Source organism: Emydura macquarii, unplaced genomic scaffold (assembly GCF_026122565.2).
Source record: "Emydura macquarii macquarii isolate MOO-44397 ecotype Brisbane River unplaced genomic scaffold, CSIRO-AGI_Emac_v2 contig_573, whole genome shotgun sequence".
NCBI lineage: Eukaryota > Metazoa > Chordata > Testudines > Chelidae > Emydura > Emydura macquarii.
The window spans coordinates 1,535,569-1,562,379 of NW_027130710.1; the positions used below are offsets into that span (position 1 = coordinate 1,535,569).

The 26,811-nt window shown below is 50.2% G+C and overlaps 1 protein-coding gene across 1 annotated transcript in view; it reads left to right on the plus strand.

The window, feature by feature from the left end:
• The window catches only part of NUDCD3 (NudC domain containing 3), a 47,773-nt gene that overhangs the window by 6,325 nt on the left and 14,637 nt on the right, over positions 1–26,811 (plus strand). The window contains exon 3 of the mRNA XM_067540338.1: positions 20,143–20,275. Within this exon, the coding sequence (XP_067396439.1) occupies positions 20,143–20,275 (133 nt within the window). The remainder of the gene's footprint in view (positions 1–20,142; positions 20,276–26,811) is intronic.

Sequence of the window (26,811 nt, forward strand, 5' to 3'; positions counted from 1 at the left end):
CCACTAAGCACCTTTTCTCCTCCTGTGGGACGTGGTGCTGCGTTTGTGCCTCTCCGCTGGCTCTACTGCTTGACTGTGTTTCAGTGTGTTCGGGGAGAAATCTGGGCAGCCGTCCTAACTTCCTGGGGAATTATAGGTGCCCAACTCCCATTGCTTTCAGACGCCCTCCGTCCCCTTTGAGCACTCTGGCGGGGATTTTCAGGGTCTGTGGACGGAGAGCAGAGACACATGGGGCAGTGCACTCTGGGAAGTTACCGCACAGAGAGCTAGAAGCAGGGACGACCATCCAAGCTGGTTATACCACTGCAGTTAGGGTTCCATCTACACGGTAAAACAAATGACCTTGGACCAGCCCAGGCTGCAGGCATGGGTGCGCACTAGCTAATGAACTATGTGGCGTGTGACACAAGCGTTGTATAAAGCAGTGCCTCCCTGGCGTAGGCCAAGCCCAGCACGGACATTCCAGAGCAAAGCTGTAGTCTTCGTTTTTGAACTCGCCGGTGTTTAAAACCTCCGTGCGGGTGTCTTTCTCCTGTGACTTGTGTGGAGCGTTCTGTTGGCTTGGGCTGTCTCCCAGAACAGTGGCAAGTGATGTTTTGCAGGGCTGAGTCAAAATGTCTCCCCTTTATCTGAGCGATTTTGTGGGGAGGAGCTGTGCTGAATGCAGCCGGGCTCCACTCCAATTAATATGCACTTGTCATTCTGGAGGCGCTGTACTGGAGTTTTGAGTGATCTGATGTATTCCTAGCCGTAGGTGTGCTTCCAGTGCACGCTCTGTGGGGTGCTGTCTGCCCTGCCCAGCCCATACAAACCACAAAGAGCAGGGCATGTGAGGATGGTGGAGAGGGACTGGGTGGTACAGGGCACAGATGATGGCAGTACAAAGCATTTTACTTCTAGATCATGCATTTGGATCTAGGACAGATTAATGAGTGAAAGTCATTACCAGATGGCGGCTCTTTAACTGTCTTTGTGTGATGATTAATGGGCAGGTGCCCACTTCGTCATTTCTCCTCCTCTTTCCATATCCAGCCCTTGACCCCATTGAATTCAGTGGTTTGGGCCCTTGATTGATAACTGGTGTGTGACAACTCCCTCACACCTCCTCTCAAATGTATCCGTGTCACTGCAGGGATCAATAGAGCTAGGTGAGGATTGACACTCAGTAACAGCAGCAGATCCACTGGATAAGGACTCTCAGTCCCAAAGCCCTCCTTCCTATTTTAGTCAGGCCAGGGGTGTCTGCTCTGAAAGGGGCCGCTCAGAACGGAGAGATTCTGGGTCCGCAGAATCTAATTAGAGCTGTTTTGCCAAGCTGATCAGCCAAAACAACTGTAGCTGGTTCTGTATGCCTCTGGGTGGCGCTGCAGTCACCTGAAAGAGTGTCAAGGGCTGGAACATGCATTCGGGGCACTCTGATAATGGCTATTAATAATTTAAAAAGTGAGTTAATTCTGCACAGCCCCCTCTGACAAAATTCAGTGCCACCAGCCTGGTTCGTGGGAGCTTATGAATAATGTGCATTCCCAACAACTAGCTGAATGCAAAAATGAGATCAAACAAAAATATTTTTCTCTCTTCTCGAGGGGGGAAAAAATAGAAAAAGCAAAACTCAGACGTGTTCATTCCCCAAGCTTTCGGGCTGTGTAAATGTAGGACATTTAGCATCCCAGCTGCGTCGAGAGTTGATGAGCTCCTGGCGACCTGGGCTTGCATTCCTGCTCCTCTTGGAAACTGCCTCGATACGGGCGTGGCTTTTACATGGCGGCAGTGTATGGAATCAGCAGGCTTGATTCTGCTGTCTAGGTAGTGCCGGATGGTCTAGTGGTTAGGGGGCTTGCCGGGGACTCTGGAGAGCGGGGTTTTGTTCTCTGCTCTGTCACGGAGTCTCTCTGGGCCTCGGTTCCAACGGGGGTCAGTAGCTCAGCCCTGCCCCACAGAGGTGTGTGAGGTTACATACTTCAGAGATGGTGAGATTGAGATACTGTGGGCCAGAGAAGTACCTGGATAGACACTGTTATGATGAAGGTTCTTCAGTGCAGCTCCTACCCACCCATCTATACAGGCCATTTCCAGCCCCATCGCAGGGCGAAAGTTTCCCCAGCGCTTCTGTATACCCACTGGTCCCAGTCTGCTTCACAGGGTATGCGTGAGCTCATCTCCTGACAGTTATGCCCTCCTAAATCTCAAGCCATGTGGTACTCCCACCTGCTCCATTTCTGTCAAGTGTGGAATGGCCGCAGGTGAGGGAGCACGGGCTTCGATCGCTCTTGTGCAGATGAAGCCCTTCGTCATGCTCTGCCCCTTTGCACTTCTTGCAGTGATGCACTGGGGCAAGCTGCCAGCAGCAGCCTCTCCTTAGTCAGGATGAGGCTCCCTTGTGCCCCACGTCCTCCTCGCTTCACCTTGCTCACAGGCAGCTCTGGGCAGGGCCGCTCTGGGATCAGCACCATTTTAGGCTTAGTCAGGGCAGGTGACGGAGGGCATGTCCATCTCCCCTCCTGGCCCTCCCCAGGCCTGCTGTCCCTGGGCGGCTTTGTCAGACATATGACACTGCCCCACGCATAATGGGCTGTCTCCAGCTTCTGTAGGGTCATAGCAGGAGAAAGAAGACATAGTTTGCAGCCACGTGGCCGTGCCGGGCTGTGAATCCCCCCCACCTCCGTCTTCCCCAGCAACTCCCATCTGCTGTGAGAAGCCGTTCTCTGCAGCATTCATGCTGCCTGAGCTCAGCTCCTAATTTTGAGCGCCTCCCTTCTCACCCAGCCCCCTTCTTGGATTTTGCTCTGCATACATTTGCCACGTAGCATTTAAAATAGCGCCCGGCTTCCCACATGTGCTGTAGCGCGGTCTGGCCTTTGCGTTCCATTTATGCGTCTGGACTCCGGCTCTCGGTTCCTCTCCGAGCACGTCTCTCTGACCTGGGGCTTGACCGCTATCCAGTGGCTAGCTGCTCTTGAGAAGAAGCTGCTTCCCTGGGAATTAATTAATTTACAGAATCCCACAGCTGTCTTTGGCAAGCCGTAGAGAACTGGTGATGTCCAGAGGATGAGTGCAGCTAATATCCTTGGGAGTCTAAACATGTTGCAGGATGGTGGGTGTCTCAACTTCCCTCCTTTGTATTCTCACCTTAGACAATCTCCACTGCCCCTGCTGCCTCGACACACAGCACTTTCTCACCGGTGCCCGCAGAGGGGCAGCGTCGGGGTGGGTCCTGGTCAATTTCACAGTGCTGGGCCAGGCAACAGCAGCCGGGTCTTGTGAGTGTGGAGAGAGGAGTTGCAAGCGAATCTCCCCCCTTCTGCTCCAAGCAACATTAGAGCCAGAGGCTCGCACCTGTTCTGCTGTTGCACAGAGCATGGCGCCTCTGTAAGCCAGTTGCGCGCTGGAGCCTGTGCTGAAAACTGGGAGCTCTATGGACGCCGTTCTTGGAGAAGAAGAAGGCAGTGGGAAAGGGAGCAGAAGCTCATGGAAGGGAAGCTTGAGTGAGACACGTGTGGGAGGGACAGGTACACGGACAGGAGGGAGGTGTGATAGATTACCAACAGATAGCTCAGGGCTAAGCTTGCTACGTGGTTTCCTGTCGCAGCAGGGCCTGGAGCTCGGTAGAGCAGCTGCACTCCATTCCAGGGGAGAGGATACATAGTGTGCTGCTCTCAGGCTGAAGGAAGGAGCAGCGTCTACCAGGCTCAGCCAAAGAGATGGTCTCCCCCATACAGGATCTAGGGGGGATGGAAAAGCATCTTTTAAAGAGGAGAGGCCTAAAAGGAGGAGATGGAAGAAGCAGAAACTAGAGTGCAGGTTGATGGAGGTGATTGAAGTTCAGGGGCAGGTCGCAGTCCAAGTCTTTCAGCTTCTCCTCCAGTAACTTGTGGGATCTGGAGCCAAGCCACGCGCCAAAATCAAGCCCCTCCCCCTGTAATTTGAAAGTGGGGGTGTCACACCTGTCTTCCCCTGGCAGACTGAGAGAACCCAACAAAGTTCTCCTGTGTGCCCCAGTGGAAGATTGACCCTGCTCTGCCACTTCCTGGGCAATCCCTGGCTCTGGGCCCTCTGACAAGAGCCCAGTGCTAGTGAGTTAAATCCTGTGTTACATCTTGAGAGAGGTATCTGCCCTTGGGGAGAAGAGGGACTGGCGGGGTGGCATGCTACGCGGGCCCTTCCAGGGAGAAATACCAGGCTCCCATTGTGTTGGTGGCAGCAGCAGGGAGGAGGAGAATGGCCAGGGCCTCTAACTACCAGCGGCCAGGGTTCCTGCACCGGCTCGATCCATGGTGACTCCAGCCCAGCTGCTGCCTCCCTCGTGGCAGCAGGGAGTACAAGAAGCCACTGAGGCCAGCGCTCTTCCTGCTTTAGTGGGACACGTGACAGAGTCAGTTTGGAGCAGCAGAGTCTCTGCACCTGTGCGACCCAGTTCTCACTCCCTTTTCATAGCTCACACGTGGCTGGAAACTTTCCAAGCCCCAGAATCAGAGCAGCAAAACATAGATTCCTGCTGAGACTCCTAGCAGAAGCCAAGGGAGCCGTCACAGTGCCTTATTGCTTGGGAAAAGTTTTCCCGCTGCAGCATGAGAACTTGTAATGCAGTGACATGTGAATGTCAACTGCAGGTCACTGATTCAGAGCAAAACAAGCACTGGCCCAGGGGCTGTGCAGCAGGACATCTGTTAGCTTTAGAAAAGTCCACGTAGTTACAGGGGAAAGTACCAAAGGGTTGTAGAAAGTTAGAAAAGGGCTAGACGATTAGGCAATATGGTTGGAGAGAAGGGGACTCTTGAGTTCCGTTCTCAGCTCTGCCACTGACTCAGTCTGCGTATGTTACGCTGCCAGTTGCAATGTGCTCTTGGGTTACCAGAGCAGTGATGACACGGCAACTCGGCTTTGAACTCAGGTTAGCAGTTGGAGTCCCGCCTGTGAGGCATCTTGGGGTTGAACTTGAGTGGCTACCGGAGGTAAAAGCCGAGTTGCCGTGTCTTCACTGTTGTTTGACCCCGCCTTAGCTAACGCAGGTTAAGAACACACTCCCCCCTTCCCCCTGTGCAGGCAAACCTCCTGTGACCTGGGGGGTGCCACTTAACTGTCACCATCTGTAGACCAGGGACAATGGCGCTGCCCCACGAGTGAGGCTTAGGAAGGGCTTTGAGATTCTTCATTGAAAGGCAAGATAGTGCTTACTATACTCCAGCCAGGGCTGTGCCCAATCCCAGGTCCCTTAGGTACAGACCTTTGCCCCTCTCCTGGTAATGCTGGTGGTGCACTCCGTAAGGCCACCCTTGGGGCCCCGTAAAGTTCACTGCTGTAACTTCCCGGTAACTAGGTGGGTAGGAACGGGCGGTGACCTACAAAATCGCTCGTGTGCTTTCCAACCTACTGTCCCTAGCGAGAGGCGGAATAAAATTGAACTGAAACGTGTTAATCTGGTGAGCTCTCCCAAGAGTGAATGCTTCTATTCCTGGAGGCATCTGTGCGAAATTAACTGTTTCCAGGGCACGATGGTTTCAGTCCTATAGAGTTTCTATGACAGTCTAGCGTGCTTCAGCTCAGTAACAGCCTGGCCTGCCCGAATCTGAACTGATTGTGCTGACAAGGTGCTTGCGACATCCGCAGCTCTAGAAGGGAGAATTGATCCATGTGAAGAAAAACCTCTTTTCACGTCTCCCTGTGCTCTTAGCAGAAGTGCTGTGAGTCCAAGTGGTGGGAGTAGCTTCCTCTGTAGCATGGGGCCCGGGTCACTTGCTGGTGGATTCTCTGTACCTTGAAGTCTTTTTAAATCATTATTTTAGGACTTGAATAACTCAGTCTTAGGTGAGGGGTCTATTACAGGAGTGTGTGGGTGAGGTTCAGTGGCCTGCGTTGTGCAGGAGATCAGACTGGATGATCATAATGGTCCCTTCTGACCTTATAGTCTGAGTCTACTGAACTTGGTACTTTTGGTGTGGGAGAGAAATTCAAATGGCTGTCCCTAGCTGATGGGGAGGGGAGAGAAATGAAGGCAAGTTTTGTATTGACTCATTTAGCAGTGGGGTTGGCCATAGTTCTTTACTGTTCACCCATTTTGAAGGGGACTGGCAGTGTGACCGTGAAAACAGAGGGCTGCCCAGATCCCAGTGCTGAATGTCCCATTCTACTCACTCTGGCATTGCACAGTCCAGAAACCAGTTTCAGTTAATACCTTATTCATTTCCTCCTCCCCCTCTGAGGTCCTTCTGGTATTTGATTCACTGCTGAGGTTCCAGAATGACTCACAAATACCAGACCATTACAGTTACAATCAGTGGTGTATTTTGGTGGCCTGCAGCCTGATCCCAAAAGGTCAAGGGACCATTGTCAGTACTGCAGGGCAGATTCTTTGTTCTGCTGCATTCTCTCTTTGCACTCTTCAGACAGCAAGTCCCGTTGCTGGGGGCTCCTCCAGCATAACAGTGTCCCCTTCCGGCATAGGAGCCTGCTGTGACAGCTCTACACCACCTTTCCTATGGCCCGTGGTGCGGGCAGTGAGGTGGTGGTAGGGAGAAGTGGCTGGAATGTGCAATGCGTCAGCTGTCCCCCTGCTGGTGCATGGCTCCTTGGCGAGTTTAAGCAGGCAGTACAGTTTAGGGCAGCGAATCAGAGAGCTGTTGGGGTCGAAGCTTCTCATCCTTTTCCTGGGTGTCTGGGCAGAGGAGGGGGAGTCATCTTTTGCCCAGTGCTCCGCTCTGCTTAGGCTCTGCTGGTCAAGCTCTTCTCCTGCTCTCACAAGGGAAGGAGGTCCTATGTCCTCCCAATAGTGATGGAGTTGATGGAAAGATGTTGCATTCAGGGACCATATTTCCAATTCATAATCAGATGCTCTCCTTGCTCACCCTCCAAGGCCACAGTGTAGAGCCTCTAGGGTCACAGGTAGCCCCCAGGCCACATCTTGGACACTGCTATATCCAGTGTCACGAGTGATGTCTTCTGGCTGATGTTCAGTGAAGCAGGACGTTCCAGGTGGAGGTAAGTTTAGCTATGCCCTTCCAAACAATGGATCTTCTCTTCTCCTGTACCCTGAACAGAGTGCAGAGAGGCCCTCTTCTGTGATGGAGAAGTTCTGCTCCCCGTAAAGGGATTTTCAGAGGGGATAAACACTTGACGGTAAGATGAGATTCCCCTCTACGCTCTAGTCACCGATGTGCCTGAGCTCTATCGACATCTCAGTCTGGCTCTGCAATTACGAGCCCTTCACAGCTGTTGTGAAACCACACTCAGGGCCCAATTTCCAAAGGCTTTAATCGGCCATCCAAATTGTGCATTTAATTGCTGAGATCATCACTGGTGTGTCAGTCACGGAGGGATTTGAGTGTTTTATCAAGGAACCTGACCTCAAAAATCAGGCCCTGAAACAAACCCCACCCCCTAAGCCTATGAAGTTTCTGTTGTTTCTCTTAACAAGCAGAAAACCTCTGGGCTGGAGGCAGAGGGAAGAGGTGTACCTGATTTTAATAAAACATAAGTTTCCTTCTTAAAATATTGATGCTCATCAAAATAGAGTCATTCAGTGTGGAAAACCACCGGCAGAATCCAGACTTGTTAATGCAATGTTATGGCTTCAAGTGTCGGGGAAATTCAGACGAGGTCACCTTGTGCATGGCTTAAGGGTCTACAGGTTTGAAAGGCCACATTTCATTGGAAGGGTAGGTTTAAACCCTGTCAGGAACTGCTTGGTCCTTCATTCTTCAAGCTAGCTAAAATTGAATCCAGTGCTGTTCACTACATGGGGCTGTCTCGAAGGAGACCTCTAAAGCCCAGGAGTGTATGAGCTCTGAGTGATCAATAAAGATCCCAGGGGACTTTTCCTAAAAGTAGCATGTCCTGCTATCCTTGACCTAAATTTCCCAGCCGTGGTGAAATCCAGCCTCTTGGTGATGACCGGGTGGAGCTTTTCTGCAAGCTGGCAGTGACATTTTTAACTAGTCGAATGTCAGTAAAGTCAACTCTCTGCTGAGCTGCTCCATAAATAACTTGAAATCAAAGCAGAAGGGTGGAAGACTACCTGGACAGAGAGAGAGAGAGTGGTTTTTTTGTTTTTTTTTTCAAAGCAGCAAATATCTGACCAGCAGAATTTGTTTAGGGAGAAGAGGAAAGCTCCTGGCACATGGGAGAAAAAATCTCTCATCAATCTTTCCGGTATATATGAACCCTGCAAGGAAACATATAAATCGGGATCTCCAACCCTTCAGAGAGCGCAGGGGCTATTGAAAAAAGCTGACAGACACAGCATGCACGCCTGTAGTTACAAACCTCCCATCGGCGTGGTTTATTGCCCCGTATAGTTGGCTTTATAAGGCTACACCAGCAAATGTTCTAGCTGTAATTCCCCACAGGTGCAACTCCGCTAGTGGTAGCAACTGTTAGTGTGACTTGGCTCTGGCTTGGTTGTAGCATAGAGGGGACTGTGGGGTCGTACCATAGGGCTTTAAGTTTCTGCTCTGTGACCTTGAGCAAGTCATTTAGCTTCTCTGTGTCTCAGTTTTCCATCTGTACAATGGTGATAATGGCACGGCCCTGCCTTGCATTGATGTCTGTGAGCACTCAGATACTATGGAAAAGGGGCCAGTTTGGAACCATTTTGTGGGGCTTTATGATGGACAAAGAAGCCCTGAAATGGATTTTTCAAAACCGGGGTTTGAGTTGGTGTTTTTCTCCCTGCTTTTTTTCTTAGAAACTCTGCTCCTGTCCAGGCTGGCAGACTCTGATGCAGGAGTGCTAGTGAAATGATCAGCTCAGCACAACTAGGCAAGCAAGGGTTGAGCTGTTAGGTGGGGAAGGGCTTGGAATGTGGACCGTTTGACACTTCATTGTTTGAGACCTAATGAACGTCAGCGATTTATAAACGTTCTGTATTAAGGAAGTGTAAACCTCCCCTGTCACGGGTGGGGCCGGTGGCCCTCCCTCGCTGTCGATCTCCGAGGGAGGCCACACCTTCCGGCTACAGGAAGCCTTCGCTAAACCTTTTCAGTGGAGGTGCTAAGCACTCACAGTAAGCACCAGTAGTTCTCCAGACTAAACTAGAGACGACCAAACTGTACATTCCTGATATTTTGATGCTAACAAAAAAAAGGGAGAAGAATCCCTTCCAGGCCTTCTCTCCAGCATAGAGAGGTACAAAGGGTCCAAGTCCAATATTTTCAAAAACTTCTTTGCAACTCCGCTTCAAAACATTTCCAGGAGGCTGCACTTTATGCATGTCTACTTTGTGTGTCACTGTTTTACTTTGCCCAGTGAGCATTACGCTCAGGACAGCACAGAGCTGCAACAGCCTCTTCTGAAATTCAGTCTGCGGAGGCCTGTTGCATACCGCACGGGAAGCTGCCTGTTGCTAGGAAGGATCCTAGCTGATCTTTAGCCGTCAGCACTTGAGTCACAGGACCACAGGCAGGCACGGTCTGTGGGGTAAATGGCCCCAAAGCAGTTGGATTCGTCTCCCCTGAAATCTGTATTCTAATGCTCATACCACCGCGGCTGGATTCCTCTTTCCAAGGCGACTCTTTCTGTCCCTGGAGAGGCAAGAGAACAGTTTGCCTAGTTAACAATTATTTGCCTGAAGGGGCTCTGTGGGATTCAGTAGCTCATAACAAATCCTTGTCATAAAGGAGAGCAAAGCTGGTATCAAACCAGGCTCTAGAAAGCAAAGCTTGTTGGTGAGAGTTAAGGGGATTTCCATCTGCAGAGGTGACTTGCATGTGGAAGTGGTTTGAGTGGCTTGAGCAGTGGCAGATCAGCTGCCTCTGAGCGGGGATCTTCCAATACAAGGAGAACTCAAGAGCAGTGTTTCCCAAATGATGGGTCCCGATCCACCAGTGGGTCTCACGTGGGCACTTCCCCTGGGTGGCAGGCAGCAGTGTGGGGAGTAGGATCTGGGTGGCAGCTGGGACAGGCTGCTGACTGGTCCCTCACTGGCTCCGGCCTCTTCCTCCATGCTGCTGCCACTGCCTGGATCCTGCTCTCACCCCCTAGGGAAGCATGCAGCAGCTGGGAAGCAGGCACAGCATGAAGGAAGTGGTTAGAGCCAGCGAGTGGACAGTTGGCGAAAGAGGGGCTGACGAGGGCTGCAGGAGGGAGCCAGGCTGGGGAGCTGAGCAGGGGCCTCAAGGGCTGAGGTGGGGAGGAGGGAGCAGGTGTAATGGTGGGTCCCCAAACAGCCAAAGTGCATGGCAGGTCGCCTTAGTAAGAAGGCTGGGAACCCCTACTCTAGAGCACAGGACTGGCCAGTCAGCTCTGGTAAGGGGTTTCTTTTGGCTTTAGTCCCACGGCTGGTTTTGCAAAGTTTTTAGAAGCATTTCCTTTGGGACCGAAATCAGACTTCCCGTTAAAACACCGCCATTTTCCTGAGCTCAGAGGGTTGCATGTGAAGGAATCGCAGTGGGGCAGAGACTAGGAAAACCTGAATCAGGAGGTGGATTCAGAATCCATCCCTCCTGTGTGCGCTGCCCGCTGGCATCTGCTGCTTTTAGGAGCATTTAGCCTATCACCCAGCAGTTAGCTTGGCCTAGAGGGAAGGTTTCAGCATGCCTGCCAGCCGGGCGGAAGGTGAGGCTGCGAGTTGGTCTCTGCCTGTTGGAGGGCGTGCAAGAAGCCAGAGCACTTAACTATGCCGTGGCGTCCAGAGGAAAGGCTGCGCTGCCGTCCTAGCTGCTGCGCTAACGTAGGTGGACGTGTAAGCGACAGTCGTATCGTGGACGTGGTCTTTATGTAAGAGTCCCTGCCTCCGCGTCCGCATATGCCCTGCTGGGTTCTCTATCACTGTGCCGCTCCCTGAGTTAATTCCAGTCAGGTCACCTGTGTTCAATAGATTGTCTAGTCTTGTTAGTACTTAGGAGGCTAACAAGGGGACTGGGGGAGCTTTTGTTTCTGTGTTGCTCGGCGGATGTAGTCCAGGGCCTTCAGAAAAGCTTCTCACTCCAAATGCTTGTTTGGAAAGACACTGCAAGGGAGACGTGCTGAGGTGCCAAAGTGTGGCTAAGCATGACAAGCTCCAGTGCCTGCCTGAAACAAAGACGATTGGGCTCACTGACATTTGCGGCGAGGCTGCTGGATGTGTCAGCTCAGGGATGGACACCCAGGTTAGCCGGCATCTGGAGTCAGCTCTGGTAAGTGTCTGATTGTCAGCCAATAGCTGGCTGCCGTTTCCGGAGTGTCAGAGTGGAGGGAGTGTTTACATTCAGGAGAAGGTTGCTGGGGAGGATCAAATTGGATCATCCAGAAGCTGTATAAATACCAGGGCTGTTCTCCTGCCATTAAAAACTGCCACATAATTTAGTTATAGTAACAGCTAAATTCCCTGACAGCCCCTGGCTAATGGGAGCAGAGCAATGTTATTTGCAAAGGCTATAAACAAGCTGATTTCATTGAGTGCTTCATATCCACTGTCAGGGTTTGTTGCCTTTGCCGCTCGCTTGGATGCCAAGTCTCTTGCTTGAGCCAGGTGATGAGACCTATTCGATCATTCTAGGGTCTGATCGGCATGAGCTAACATATGAGGACGGGCAGTGGCATTAGCCCATTGGGCTGAGATGATGCCCATTTCCCCCTTCCTTTATGAGCAAGAATGGTTAGACTTGAAAATGCTCGAGAGCTGTGTCTGATGCCTTCCCTCAATCCCTCCCCGGCCCTGGTGTGGCTCTAGAAATAGTGGTAGTAGTGAGACAGAGCCAGGCCATCCTTTTGCTGGGCTGGGGCTTTGCCGTGGGAAGGCATTCACCCTGATGAAAAGCCACTGGTGCAGGGAGAATGGGACAGCATTTCCAATGTTGATCGAGGGAACTGCTAGCTGGCGCAACCAGAGGCTGCTGAGGCAGGGTCAGCAGATATCAGATGAAACTGTGGGACGTAGGACCTCGCCTAAAACAAGACAATGACACTCTAATCCCCGTGTGCTGCACAGAACTTCAGGACGTACAGTTATTCTGCGCTTGATGCCCTCCATGCCTGCTACTTGCCAAAATGTTCATGTGTCAGCAGACGCATCTCTGTAAAATCTGCCACCTCCTCCCTGATTCACCCCCTTGTTGTCACAATTCAGTGTTTGTGAACTCACAATTAATTACTTTGATGGACGCCTCTCGCTCCAGGTCGCTGTCAGGGAGATGCAGCCTTTATTTGAATATCTAATCATTGAAATCAACGCTAGTCTGTTTGACTGCGCATGGTGTATCTCTCAGGAATGCTACGCTTGCTGTATCCTTATTTGGTTAAGACACACGGCTGCATTGTACATCATTTTTCTACTAGCTCGTTACTTCAGTATTTCTTAATGAAATTGTTTTGTGTTCAGCAAGACTTTTGAGCCTGAGAAAAACTTCACGTGTCAAAAAGAGCACAATGTAGTGCTTAGCACATAGGACTAGCATTCTGTGCTCCGGCTTGGCCACGCGCTTCTTGTGTGACTTTGGGCGGTACGCTTCACCTCTCTCTCCTTCGTTATCTGGACAATAGGGATAATCCCATATAATGGTGAGGGTTAATTCTTTGACCGTAAAGTAGTAGGGGGGCCTGTTATGAAACTTACTGTTGACGGCAAAGAGTTCATAACAAACCCGTTATCTGATCTAAGCTTACGTGCTTTCTGCCTTTTCTCTGTTACCTCTGCTAGGAAAGTTCCTGATTCATCTCAGGAGAGACAAAAGAGCCCCAATCCAAATGGCCTTGTCTTGGCTGGGACAGGTGTGATTCTTGACACTGTTAAGGGTAGCAGAACTGACCTGATCAAGGATGTCCATGTCTTTGCACACAAAAGGAGAGCGTCTTTCTATATCACAGTGTGGTAGCCCGTCAGGCTGACTCCTGAGAGGGCAGAGATTGAGAAGTCTGGTGTTTCTGAGTAGGTGTCCCAACTCTGCCAGGAGGGCTTCAAATAGATTTCAAAGTTACCTGGGAATTTGGGTGCTGGGCATCCAGTTCCCTTAGGCAGCTTTGAAAATTTCACCTTATAAGTTTGATCAAGACCTTGTCACTTGTGATCAAGGCCAGGTAGACCCTTTCATATGCCACACGCAAACTACTGGCCTTACGTTCTGACAGAGGAAGGAATTGGTAGACTGCTTCCGTAGGACTTCATCTGGCAGGCAATTTCATCTTTCAGGAACATGTCAAATATAGGCCATTTCCCCTGCAGTTCGAGAACATCGGATTCACTTGCGGCTTGCGCCACACGTTGTGAGTGTGATTAAAGCTATTCAATCTCAGTTTGAGCCATCTGACACTTCTCCGTTAAAGAAAACCCTGCCCATTCACGTCCTAGGACCTGTTGGTGTTCTCTTTATTTATGTTCTATGTAGTCAATTTAGGTTGGATATTAGGAAAAGCTTTCTAACTCTGAGGATAGCTAAGCTGTGGAATAGGTTACTAAGGGAGGTTGTGGAATCCTTGTCAGTGGAGGTTTTTAAGCACAGGTTAGACGAACACTCGTCAGAGACAGTCTGCCTTTTTGTGGGGGGATGGACTCAACGGCCACTGAAGGTTCCTTCCAGCCCAACATTTCTATGAGTCTATGATTTCATAGAGCCGTTCCTGGAGCTTTTGTCTCCAAGAGTGGGGATCTGTTGAAATGAGAGTCTCTGATTGATTGTTCTCTGTGATTGTTGTTTTGTAATGACTTACCTCATCATACGTCACCACTTACCACGCTCCCTACAGAGTTGAAATCTGAAATCTTTTCATTCCATCACTTTAACTTCGCTATCTGCTGGAGGAGGAGCTCAAACTCCTGCCTAAATCCTGGGCAGAGTATGGACCCTGTTTTGACTAGATTTCCAGAGAACAGCAATTACAGGTAAGTAACTCTCGCCTGCCTCTTTGGGCCAGCTGCAAGTCGTTATCTCTGGTGGGAGCGGGTCTAGATGTTAATGACAGTGCACACGCTCGTTGCAGTCCGCAGGAACAAAACACAGATTTGCGGCTTCTCAGTGGTGCATTGTTAAAGGTTTCACCTCCCCCAAAATGACACATTGCGAGCAAAAATAGAGCAAGACAGAACACAGACCCACCCACACCGTCCCCACCACCAGGCAGCCGAGTGCAAGCAATACCAACCCCTTTATTTTAAGGCTGGCACTTCTTCACCTTCCCTCTCCTCAACCCCACGGCCATCTGCTGCCAGCCATTGCTAGTGTTCCTGTATCCTTGTGTCCTGACTGGCACAGTCGGGTGTGGTGGTCGTTAACCATCTTCTACCTGGAGACCAGCTGCAGATATACCTGAGCCTCCAGTGCAGGGACCCTGAGCCAGCACCATGAATACCCTGTCCCCTGGGATTGGTCACTGGTAGGGGCTGTCGTTTGCTGTGCGTGGTGGCTGGAAAGTCTCTCTGGAGGTGGCGCCAATGCTACTTGGGGGTGCTGTTGAAGCAATGCCAGCAACGTGTTTGACCCTCAAGGCTGTCTTCCAATGAGCACTTCTGAGTTTCAGCCTGGCAGGAGGCAATAACGGCAGAAGCTGCCTTAAGAATACTCTATGCCCTGGTCGCTTTGAACTGATGCAGCCATCTTGGTATTTCTGAGGAGAGGGGTTCAACTGTTTTCTAGCTTCTCTAGCTAAGAAGCTCTAGTCATGTTACCTTATGCTGCTAACACAAAGGATCATATAAGCCGATCAGGGCCAGACCTGAGTGAATCCTAGAATCCTAGAAGATGAGGGTTGGCAGGGACCTCAGGAGGTATCTAGTCCAACCCCTGCTCAAAGCAGGACCAACCTCAACTAAATCAAGTGGTATTGGATGGGAGACTTCTGTAGGAAACCCAGGTTGGTGAGTCAGTGAACGGCACCCTTCCCTCTGGGTCAGTACTGACCCCAACCCCCTCCTGTGGTGTTAGCAGGAGCTGTGTCCTGAGATCCTGACCACTTCTTTCATTAAAGATCCTGTGATGCCCCTGCATCGAGTTAAGGAGTTAACCTACTGCACTGGTAAGTTTTCATTTATACCATTCCGTCCTGCCTCCCTGAATCACCCCTTCAGTGTCATATGGTCGGTTTTTAATGTCCTGTCCTAAACTTCTGTGCAGTGTTGGTGCGCCTTGAGAGACAGCTGCCCTGCACCACCCCAGAGGCGGACGAACAGATCTCTTACCCCTCAGAGAGACACGCATTTTGAGGCTGAAAGATTCTGTAAAGAGACAACGCATTGCTTAGCTTGGAGAAGTAATTAGACACTGCTGGGGGAACTCTATTCCTTCCTAATGCTGCCTGTGTCCGCAGCCTTGCTTTAGCCATCCGGGGAGAGGAAATGAAAGTGTCATGGAACAGGATTACCGCTCACTTCCACTTGCCTGTAGTGGAGTTAGGGGTTGGCATAGGAAGAATATGGCCACTGGTTGTATTATCTTAGACTGTAACATGAGCACAGGAGTTGGGGTGGGGGACAAGCCAACCTGCCTTGGTTTCCCCATCTGTAAAAAGTGGGTAAAAACACTGGTTTCCTTCCCAGAGCTGTTGTGAGGCCTGACTCATGGCTGGGCTGTGGAAGTGTGTTCCAGGCAGCCGCACGTCAGCACTGCGTGTCAAGATCTCTTCTTTCCTCAGGGACGTTCAGCTCCAGCTTGCTGGCCCAGTTTTCCCAGAAGAGAAGCACTGGGTGACAAGCTGCACAAAATCCTGCAGTGACTGTCTCACGTAGTCCAGACACACCATGGCCTGTGCTGTGGGCCTGCCTCGCCCTAGGGGATGCGTTAGCTATCTCGCAGTGACGATTCATTTCCTGCTTGTGCGTGGCACAGCTATTCCGCTCTGTTTCAGACCCTTACTGTATGGCAGTTGATGTGTCTAGCCCCTGCTTCCTCACTGGGTTGCACTGCATTGCACATGCTACTGGGGTCCGTCTGGGGGTGCGACGCGACAGCCGACTCCAGTCCTCACAAGGTCTCATTAAGACTGACCTTTGCTGCAGGAAGGTGACCTCTGAGCCCTCCTCTTCTCATCTGCCTTGCAAAGTGGCTGCTCCTCCCCAGCTCCAATTAGAAATGGAAAAAGCAGACCGCCTTGTCATGCTGATTGGAATTTGGGATGCAGAAACAGAGCGTGCTGAGTGGAAAGAGAGAAATGGAGGGGCTGGAGGTTTCCTAGCTGCACCAGTTATAAAGTAAAGTCATTCTGAAGCCCCTGTTTGGGCAGAAACAACTGTAGGTAAACATGAGATGCGAGCTTTAAGTGATCTAAGAGAGGCCTGTAAACTCTCCTAAATCACAGTCATGAACAGATATTCACCGAGCTTCAGTCTGTGAAATAAAAATCCCACCCTGTCTTCGGCTAGCATATAGGAAGCCCCAGATGGTTGATACAGTAATTCTCTTGATGTCCCATCTCTCTGACGTCTCCTCCGCTTTGGTGTATTTTATTTAAATGACAATAATACCATTGTGGTGTTTTGTGAGCTAGTACTTGAGTCCCCAAGTATATACCCTGTGAGGCTGAAGGGGAAAAGCAAATTAAAATGAAACAGGACTATGGTCCCATTACTTACACAGCTATATGGAATTAAGGTGAAAAAGCTGCCTTTGGCTTGATTATGATGGATAACGGAGACCTGAAATGTATGTGTGTGTTTTTCCGGCTTATTTTTATTTTAGAAATATCAGGCACATCAAATTGTCTTTCCTGGTTTTTTGGGGTGACTCTTTGGAGGACCAGAGAACTGGAGTAGGAGCTTTCTCAGCCTCTAGTTGAAGCGGAGGTGTGGCATGTTTCACAGAGCGCTTTTACTCCCACCTGTTTGTTAGTTGTTTGAGCTAAATAGACACAAATCAAAATGCCCCCCTCAGAATTTGAAACTGCCTGACCCTTTCTCAATAGCTCTTGTAATGTCCTCATTCTGCTACTCTCCAAGGAGCCCTTCAGCAAAGCCAGATAAATTGAGATAAATTAGTTCTGCTGTAAGTAAGCAAGCTGAACCCCTGCTTTCTAAAAAAAACCCAACCCCCCCGGGCTTCCTTTATATGTCAAAGGGCTGAATGCAATTTCCCGCCCACTATAAAAAGCATTAAGAATGGAGGAATTGATTTGGGTAACGCAGAGGCTGACTCTGGATATCAGGGATCACCCCACAGAGTGGTGATTTACTATAAAAAGGTTTTATTTTGTCAGTAACCAGTGTTGTTTTCAGTAACCCTTAAGCACCGCACTAGATCTCTTCCCTTGTGAGTGGGTGAGAAACATGGGTCTCTCTCTCTCTATACAAGATGCTTCTATGGCCATTCATTGCTATAGTTTCTGAGCCCCTCCTGATCTTTAGGCACAGAGAGGCTAAGTGACTTGTCCAACATCTCGCAGGAAGTCTGTGGCAGAGCAGAGGAATTGAACCTGGCTTTCCAACAGCCCACGCTACCATCCTAACCACTTGACCGTCCATCCTTTCCACATGAAGCGTGTGGGTGCGTGGGGTAACCATAAAGTGCCTTTTCGGACATTGTTCTATTGAGGCATTCTGCTTGCATGGCATTATGGCAGTTCAGAGTCACGTCTGTAGCTGGAATTGATTTTTGTTTTAATCAAGCTGTGCAGGTATCCGAAGAGATCACGTGGCTTGGACATCATGAGCCAGTTTGCCCTCCTGAGACGACTGCCGGTCATGGGCGAGGGTGGTGTAGGGCGTCTGAAGTCTTCCCCTGCGTTTTGGTTTTCTATTTGTCCCCCAGTGCTTTCGGTTCCTGAAATCCGTAGGCGGTTTTGGAAGCTGGCAGCTGGAACCAACCAGCAAGAATGCTGGTTCTCTGCTGCCATGCCAACCCCGTCTCCATGGAAATGGAGGCCCAATGGGCGAACACCAGGCAAATCAAACTTTGTCAAAGTGTTTCAATACCCTCCTAAATCTCTGCTCTGGTCCAGGATCCGTTTCCACAGGGACAGGACATAGTAACCAGCAGCTGAAGTAGCAGAGCTCAGACCCTTCAGCGGCTGCCCCCCTGCCTTGTGTGTGCTCTCGTTTGTTAATTTCACCTACAAAAAAAGGGTGCTTTAATAAGGCTGGTGAAATCTTATTTTTACCCTTTGAACTCTTAAAAAAAAAATAAGAAAAAAGCCTAATTTAATTAAAATCTGTGTCTCTTATATAACCTTCACTACGCAGTTCTGCTGGTGAGCGCCCACACTGGGTTGGTTGAAGGCTTAGCAGTGCGTGGGTGTGCGCATGGGGGATAGATCCCTTGGGTGGGCCCGTCTTGTGGGCCCATTACATTACCTGTTACATAATATACCGCAGCCCTTGTTTATATTAATTGAGATCGAAGACTCGGTACGTGTCAAAACATTTTAGAATAACTCAGACTTTTGTTAGCGTTGCAGCTATGTTTAGAAATGATTTTTTAAAAAAAGCCCTCCCTGTGAGATTAAAATGAAAGAGATTTTAGTCTGACAGTGATTTAAAGGGACGTTTACAAGTTAGGAATCACATTTCCAGTTGGAAATTCTATATGGATTATTGTTCTAAATGCCCCCATATGATTCCTATAGCTGTGAAAGCAATTGGGTTTTTTCCTTTGGTGTGTTCCCTTTATGCACTGGTAACTCTTGCGTGGAGTTATTTTCACTATTTTGCTGGTCAGTTACGCGTCCTGTCTTGCGCACTAGCCTGATCTCACTGCCATGTGGCCACTCCCATGCCTGCTGTGCTGTTGAGTGGGGTGGAGGGCTTGCAAAAAGGTGTTGACCTGTAACAGCAGTCGCAAACCTGAAACAGAGAAGTCAGCAAACAGGCATGTGCCCGGGGAGGGAGGAAGGAGAGGGTGGATTCAAGCGTAGTTGGAGTTGCCTTTCTTCCCTGCTGGGTAGACCCTTGCAAATTTCATTGGGAAGCAGAAAACAACTTTGGGAAATCAAAATTTTATAAAGGCATGTAAGTAAAACAATTGTATGTGCACCGTTTAAAAGCGGCTCATCAGAAATTTGGATCTTTTAAATCGTCAACGTGAATTTTTTTAACGTACCAGTGTCCATTGAAACAGGTCAGCACTGAGCTCCAGGTCCCAAGATGCTCCTCTAATGCACAGTTCTTAAAAAAACCGCCACCCTTTAACAAAGCTGGTAGATCAGACGGTGAAGACTCTTCAAACATCTTACTAGGCAGTTCTGTCCATTGTCTCTATATTGAAAACCCACCCGAGTCAAAGCAGGAAAAGGGTTTTTCCAAACACTCCTTTGCTCATATGGCAATTAGCTTTTTTTTTTTTTTTTTTTTTTTTTTTTTTTTTTTTTAAAGGTGAATGCAAAAGAAATATAAGACCTGAGTGCAGCCCAGGTTCTGATACCGGAGCTCCTATCTAACCAGGCTTGGGGGAAGGGGCCCAAATCCAGATTCCGTTAACTTTAAAAACCATCTTTCTCCCTCTGTGGAATTCTTCTCCTGGTCCTTCCATGCTCAGCAAACTGATCTCGGCACACAAGACCGCAAATACCAGGTGCCGTTTTTTTGCGATCTATGGCTTTAATTATGTCAGAGTGAAGCATTCTGGGATACCTTCGCTGAACCAGAAAGTGATGTTAAAAAGTTAATTCAAGCTAGCGGGCTGGGTCTCTGTGCTGGATTCTGGGTGGGCTTCCCTCCTCCTTCCATTTTATTTCACAGTTCCTTTGAGTAACACAGAGGAGAAATGTTTAAAGGGGCGAGGCTGTAGTCCTGTTTTGGGGGAGAGGTTACAGCTGTGGCCTCCAGCAGCCGAGCATTGGATATGCCCCCTCCTCCTGTTTCCTAGCTGTCCCTGTATTGCCCTGTCCGCTTCCTTTTTGCCAGCTACCACTGTGCGCACCTGTCTCTCGTCTGCTCAGGGCAGGGAGGTAGGCTGCACGTTCACAGCCATTCCTTCCCAGCTTGGCCATGGGAGTTTAGAGACATGGCTGTTAGAGCCGTTGCCTCTACATGGGCCATTAATAAGCAGCAAACTGGCCAGGCTGTCCACACAAGGGGTCCTGGGCTGAAGAACCAGATCTGTGGAAACCTCTTCCCTTTGCAGGTGTCTCCTCTGAAGGGAGTCTAATACCTGGACGGCAGAGCTCCTGTGAAGTGGCTCTTTGGTTCTCCCTGCTCTGCCTTCAGGTGGCCGGTTAGAGGCATGGCACTCTGTCTTCCTCCCCCGGTGAGCGTGCCCTGATGTTTCCTGTTCCCCATTGCTGACACCTTCCCCTCTCGCTCTTTCCCCTCAGGAGGCAGGAGCACTTCCAGACAAACCCCGACAGCTACAATGGAGCCGTGCGAGAGAATTATGCCTGGTCCCAAGACTACAGCGACTTGGAGATTAAAGTGCCCGTGCCCAAGCACATTGTGAAAGGCAGGCAGGTAACGAGCGCCAGCGCCGTCAGTCTGTGATGGGTGACGAGCTCCCCCTCCCATCGTCCCAGCCTGCTCTAGCTGCCTGCGACGGGAGGCTGAACTGGGATGGAGCAGACGTGCGGGCGCTAGGGGGGCCCCAAACTCACCCGCTGGAGGCCCACGCCCAGTTAGTTGGCAGTGGAGCAGAATGCAGCTGCCTCCTCTCCTGCAGGCATGTGCGGACGCTGGTCCCCAGCACGTAACGCTCCTGTCTTGAGAGCGCCCTACCCCTGCAGACCCCAGGCACTGCCTCTGAGCTTTCCTGGAGGAATACGTGACATATTTCCTCTTTCTTCTCCACTCCCCCTCACTTGAAACTCACATGCTGCCTCTGAGTGAATCTTCCCGGGGAGGATACATTTTATATATATATACATGTACCACACACACGCACTCTGAAATCCAGACATTGCCTCCAAGCTGAGGTTTCCTAAGGAAACCCGTTATTCAAATTGGTGTAAGCGAAGACTCGGTCATCCTGCACAAGGCCCACGTTCCTCTCTCTAACTGCTCTATGGGTGATTGCTCTGTAGCTTTATTTTGTGCTGCTGCTGGAACAACTCCTGCTGCAGGGGAGAGCTGCGGCAGGATGGATCCCAACAAGTGCAGCTTATGTGACTGCAGTTGAGACGTGCGGCAGAAGTGGCCCTGCTTTGTTTCACCCCAGCCTGTTTTCCTTGGCCTGTGACTCACAAGGGAACAGGAGCTGGGTTTCAGCGAAGACCGTCTGATCCCCGCTCCCCTGTTCTCCCTCCCTGTGTGAGGTCAGTAGCCTCTGCTCGGTTAACGCGTGTGGGGAAGCCCTGCCTTTTTGAATTTGTATCGATCTGACAATGTTGTTGGGTGGGTGGATGGAGATTTTTTTTCTTCCTGGCCGAGAGCCATTGCCGAGTGACTCTTCTACCAGCTTGTCCCTGCAGGAAAATCTACAGGTGGGCTGGAACGGCCCTTCCTCCTCCGCACTTTCTCTCTCCCGCTGCCCTGTGAGCATCCATCCCCTTGCTGGCTGGGCCGTGGGTTGGGAGTAGCAAATGTAAATCACACCCTTCTTTGGTTCATTCCCACTCTGCGATCTGATTGGTGGGGCTGGGCCCGGGGAGGGGAACACAGACAGACTGACTGTTCCAGCCAGAGATTTATTTTTACTTCCCGTTGTCCTAGAAGTCTTTGCACAGGCCCCCACTGACTTTGTATTTTTCCATTTGGGAAATACTATTTTTTTCTTCCCTTCTGTTTTCAGGGCAGCTGAAATGAGCACACTCGGTTTTGTTCACCAACTTCAACCTACACAGCGCCGTATCCCGCCGAAATCGCTTTGTTTGTGCATCGGGGTAATTGACAGTGCCAGCACAGACCCAGGGAGAGTGCGGTTAACTGCTGCCATGGGGCCAGCAGGGGGCGTACCAGACACCCTTTTTCTGTAGGGGACTACAAAAACAAAACCATTTCCTACTTGGTCTGAGAAAACCAATCCTGCTTCCACCTCGTATTCCAGCGAGGGACTTTTCCTCTTTGGGAACAGCCTTAAGGCAGGTGAAGTTCTGGGCCCGCGTTGAAAGCACCCTGCTGTCTGCTGCCAGTGCCGCCAGCTTGAACGAGCAGGGTCCTAGCATGGGAGGCCCTGCACAGACACGCTTCAGAGCTATCTTACTCTTCATTCTGATGGCGCTGGCTAATCCAGAGCCCTTTTGCATCAAGAGCTGAAGGCCCCAGGCAGTTAGAGAAGGGACAGGAGAGCGAGAGGGGAAAAGGGTTAGTATTCAATCCACTTAGAAGAAAGAGGGGCAGAGAAAAATCTCTGGCAGCTCTGGCTTGTAGTTATTTTTTTCTTTTTCCCTCCTTTCCTTTTAATGAGCATCCCAGCGTGAGCTTTCGGGGGAGCCTGCTGTCCCTGGCAGCAAAGTTTGATGGCTGATGTAGTCACTTCATGTTATTTTTTTAGCTCCGTTTATGTTACTTCTCCTTTCCCTGCATGCAACTACATTTGCCAGATGTCAGCCCGATTCCACTGCAGAGACTAATCTTGGTAATCAGCAAGCTGAACTGGCTTAAACCTGGTCTGTCTCTCCCAGAGCTGCTTGGCTTGAGTGGAAAGTCCAATGTGACCTGCTCACAGATGCTCTCGTCTTGTGCTATGAGCTCTTCAGATCTCATAAGCTAAGCAGGATCAAGGTGGATGGGAGACCCCCTCGGATCTGTCGGCGTGGTGTTGGTGGCTTATTGGGGTGTTCTTCCCTCTGAGCTATTCTGAGCCAGTTCCCCAGCATGATGCTGAAGGTGCTTTCAAATGAGAGGTAAAGTTGAGGTCCCGATGACTTGTGTTCCTTAACATTCCCAAGGCACTTATTGCTGTCTTCCTCCACAAATACCCCAGCAGTTTCAACTGGATTTGAGCTGTCTTCATTGATTGTCCTACGCCATTGCATAGCGGTGCCACAGGCTGTTAAACAGCTGGCCTGGCCCACCACAGAAGCGGCTGCGTGTTAGCGGTGGATGAAGTAATCTCTGTTTCAGCCCTCATCTACCCCACAGCAGGGCTGAATCTTTAGGAATGCTTCCAAGTGCTCTGTCACTTTCAGAAGATGCTTTAGATTGCGGCAGTCAGAGCTGGATAAATGCAGATGGCTGCTCTGCACCACACTGTGCGAAGGTTTAGACGGGAGGCAGGAGTGCCCCACTTCTGCACAGGGGAATAGACAGAGCTGGGCAGCTGCACAGCCCCGATGGTCCCCTGTTTCAGGTTTCTCCTCGCCAACAGCAGCGGCAAGGCAACGGGTGCGAACACAGGCACGGTCCTCTGCTGCAGAAAGGGTGTCCTGGGGACAGGAATGGAAAGTCTTGGCAGATACGTCTTTGGCAGGCCAGTGGCTCAGTCTTTTCCTCCTCTTCCTCAAGAGCCTCACACTGTAAAAGCAGCCTTTCTCAGGGCTAGGAAGGATCCTCCTCTGCCTTGGAAGGAGGGAGGGAAACCATTTGTCTCTTCTTCTGCAGTCCTGGTCCTCCTGCACAGGTACGGTGGGGCTTTCTAAACTGCAGCACCGCCACGTAGCCCGATGTGGGCAGAGGCCGTGGGAGTATTGGAGTGGGGCCACCACTCCATGTGCCGTATGGCTGCGAGCTAAGTTGTGCCTGACCCCAGCTGTTCAGAGGTGATGGTAACATCTGGATCATCAGTCATGGATTTCTGGGGAGCACGTTGCCTTGTCAGCAGCAGGTGGTGCCACAGATGTTGCAGTGAAGCGGTTCGTGCACATGGCAATGTCACCCCCTCTTTCATCCACCCAGTGTCATGGAGTGATGGAAGCCACTCTCTAGCTAAAGTTGCAACTGAGTTTTCATTTAAACCAGATCCTGACTCCCCCTAAAATACACACAAATGTTTGTATCTACGTCAGAATTGGTAGGCTAGGTCTGGGCTCAAAGAACTTTTCTACCAAATTTAAAGTTCAATGGACATAGGATTTGTGAATGACATCTTGAAAACCAGAAGAGTGTACCCATCTTCTGAAAATAAGCTTACTTTTTTGCCACTTGGTAGCAAAATAGCTGAAGCAAGGGGGAGATGAAAATCTGCTTCCTTGTCTGAGAACTGGTGCCCAGCAACAAAGATGATTTAAAATCTCATTTTAAACATTATTAACTTGTGAATTAGGACTGTTGCTATGGCATTTTGGCTCAGGCATGCTTAAATTTAGCATGTAGGGAGCTCTCGGGACAGTCCAAGAAACTGAGAAGGAGAGGTTTCTCTCGCTCATCTCTGACTCGGATTGCTTGTATGTCCGCCATCACATTAGTATGCGTGCCTCTCAAGAACTTGAAAATAGAAATAACAACGGCAATCTTTGTTTCTTTCCAGCCTGTAGGAGAAATAGCTGGATTAGTTCATAGGTTTTTGCTTGCTTGGCATGGGTGTGTGTGGGTGTATTTGTGTGTGAAGAAATTATTGGGGCTGAAAGCAATATGGAGGAGTTGAGTTCTGCACTGCGTTCTGAACTCAGCGAGACCCGCAGTCGTCCTGGTCTCTCGTGGGAGTTCGTGTCAGAGTCTAGGTGCAGCGCCAGTGAAAGTTTTGTCTGCCGCACTCTTGACTCACATCTTTCATGAATGTAGTGGGATGGCGCTGTTGTGTGAAATTGTGGTTGTGGGGGGTGGAGAGGCAGTAAGGGCAATCCCATGGAGGACTTTGAGCCTCGGGGACAAAGATCTTGAATTGCTCTTTCTATTTAATGGGGCACCATGGCAGTGAGTGGAGCTGTGAGGTGATGTGATCACGGTGACCTGAATTGCTAAGCAGACTGGTTGCTGCGTTCTGTGCTTGTCGGAGCTTTCTCAGGGCATGTGGCTTTATTCTGAGATACAAATTGCAATAATCAAGCCTAGAAGTCTCCAAAAGCGTGGGTCGTTGTGGCCAAAAGTGTGTCTGTTTGGATCTTCTGGCCCATCCCACATGCAGGTGGGCATTTCTGCGGTTACTTGGACATCCATCGGCACAGAGGAGTTAAAAAGGAATCCGAGGCTTCAGGTCGGTTTAACAATCTGACGGGCTGATGCACTCAACAGTGGGGAAGCTTGTACAAGAGCCCAGGTCTTAAAACCACAACTTCTTCCCACCAACATCGCTTCAGTCTTTCCTGGGATCCGTTTAGCCAGCTGCTCTTAAACCAGAGGCTGAGCATTGAAAGAGCTGGGAGGTGGGGCTGCAAGTCCCCCAGGAACGTAATCACGTATTTCTTCTGCTTTAGAGAGGCTTCCCTGGTAGCCATCACCTCTGCCAGGAAGGCATCTAACCTTAGGGCCTGATCTACTGAGGAACGCTACGGCCCATTCCTCAGTGACGGGGCGATTCTTTGAACAGGCTGCATCCCAAAAATGAACTGTTTTCCGCTGAGCCCAGAAAAATCGCGCTCCCTGCTTTGTCCAACGCCATCTTGCCCAAGAGAAGAGCTCTTCTAACCATCAGAGCCCTCAAGAGCTCCACCCCAAGTTCAATGCTCTAGTTATTCTTTACCATCTGCCATCTAAAAGGGAAAAGAGCATCAGAATCTACCACGAGGCCTACAAGTCAGTGTCTCTTCCTCCAGCGGCACAGCCTACCCTCTGAGAGCGGTAGCAGCCTCTGACGCACCATATGATGAGCTCAGGCCGCCTAGTCGTCCGTTCAGATCTTCTCCAAACTTTACAAGGTGGATCTTAAGCATCAGCGGAAGCTGCCTTTGGTAGGAGGGTGCTCCACATTGCGGTATCCCAGCAGCAGAGAAGGAATTGAAAACCCTGTAGTTCTGTTTGATCTGAACCCTCCCTGAAGGCATATTGCTATAAAAACCCATTAGTTAATGGCTCTATGGAGCGAGTAGAGTAGGAAAATGTATTCTGATTTACCAAAACTTTCCTTTCTCTGAATTACAAGGTCGAAGGTCCAACCCTCCCTTGTTTAGACGATTTCTTTGGCTGGTTGTTTGATTCATTGATTAGTTCATGGAGGTGTGCTCTGCCACAGGAACTCAGTTTATTGCTAGAGTGTGTATAAGTCAAATGGAGCATTATCCTGTGCTATGGAAGCAGCCTCCACTTGTAGATGCTCGGTGTGGTTGGCCGCACCCTCCCAATCTGGTTCTGCCTATGTATCTATATTCAGGCCGAGAGCCCGTTAGTTAATGGAGCTGTGTCCTTGTAATTCAGAGAGAGGAAATACCTGCCCTATGTTCTCTGATAGGTGCCATTTCATATACGAGGAGGAGCCATACTCTATCAACTTTATTAAAAACAGGACTCCTTTCCTGGCATGCTCTCCATCTCCTGCAGTCTTCCTGAGTTGGAAATGTTGCAGTAAACTCCTCAGGCCCTGAGCACACTTATCCTGGCCTTGTTACTACCTAGTGTCTCGTTGTTCCTAAGAGGTTGCTTTGAGAAGTACATCCAGCCTCTGCTGGCTTCTTTTTGAGCTACCTTGTACTAAAAAAGACCGCAGGCTTGTTTGCTGAACTCTGGGGAAAGCAGTGTCCTTGCCATGGGAGGCTCCCGGGTTTATTCTGGGCCATGCCGTGGGAGCAGTCCCCTGAAGCACTATTTCTGAGGCGGTCTGCTTAGAAACTGCCTGTGCGTAAGCCTCTGACAATTCCTATCTTCCCTCTGCTCTAGAGTGCAGAAGGAAAGGTGCCAGGCTGATAGTCCTTGGGGCTGGAGCCCTCTGCCCCGTGGAACAGGGCCATGTGATCAGTAGCAGCAGGGTTCTCTTCGCAACACCCCTTTCAAAATGCCTTCACCCTGGGGCCTGTCGCCAGGGGTGAGACAGGAAGCTGGCTCCATGGGGATGGCCTCTTTTAGGGGTTTTGTGGGAGATGTGGATTCCTGCCCCAAAAGCTGGACCTGAGATCCTCAGCTCCGTTCACAAAGGCCGACAAACATCTGTAGGATAGAAATTTACTTCCAGTGACATCTGTCCTGGGCTGGATCGACCCAGGAGACTTAGTGCTGTTACCCATTCCCTGAGCCAGCCAGTTCTC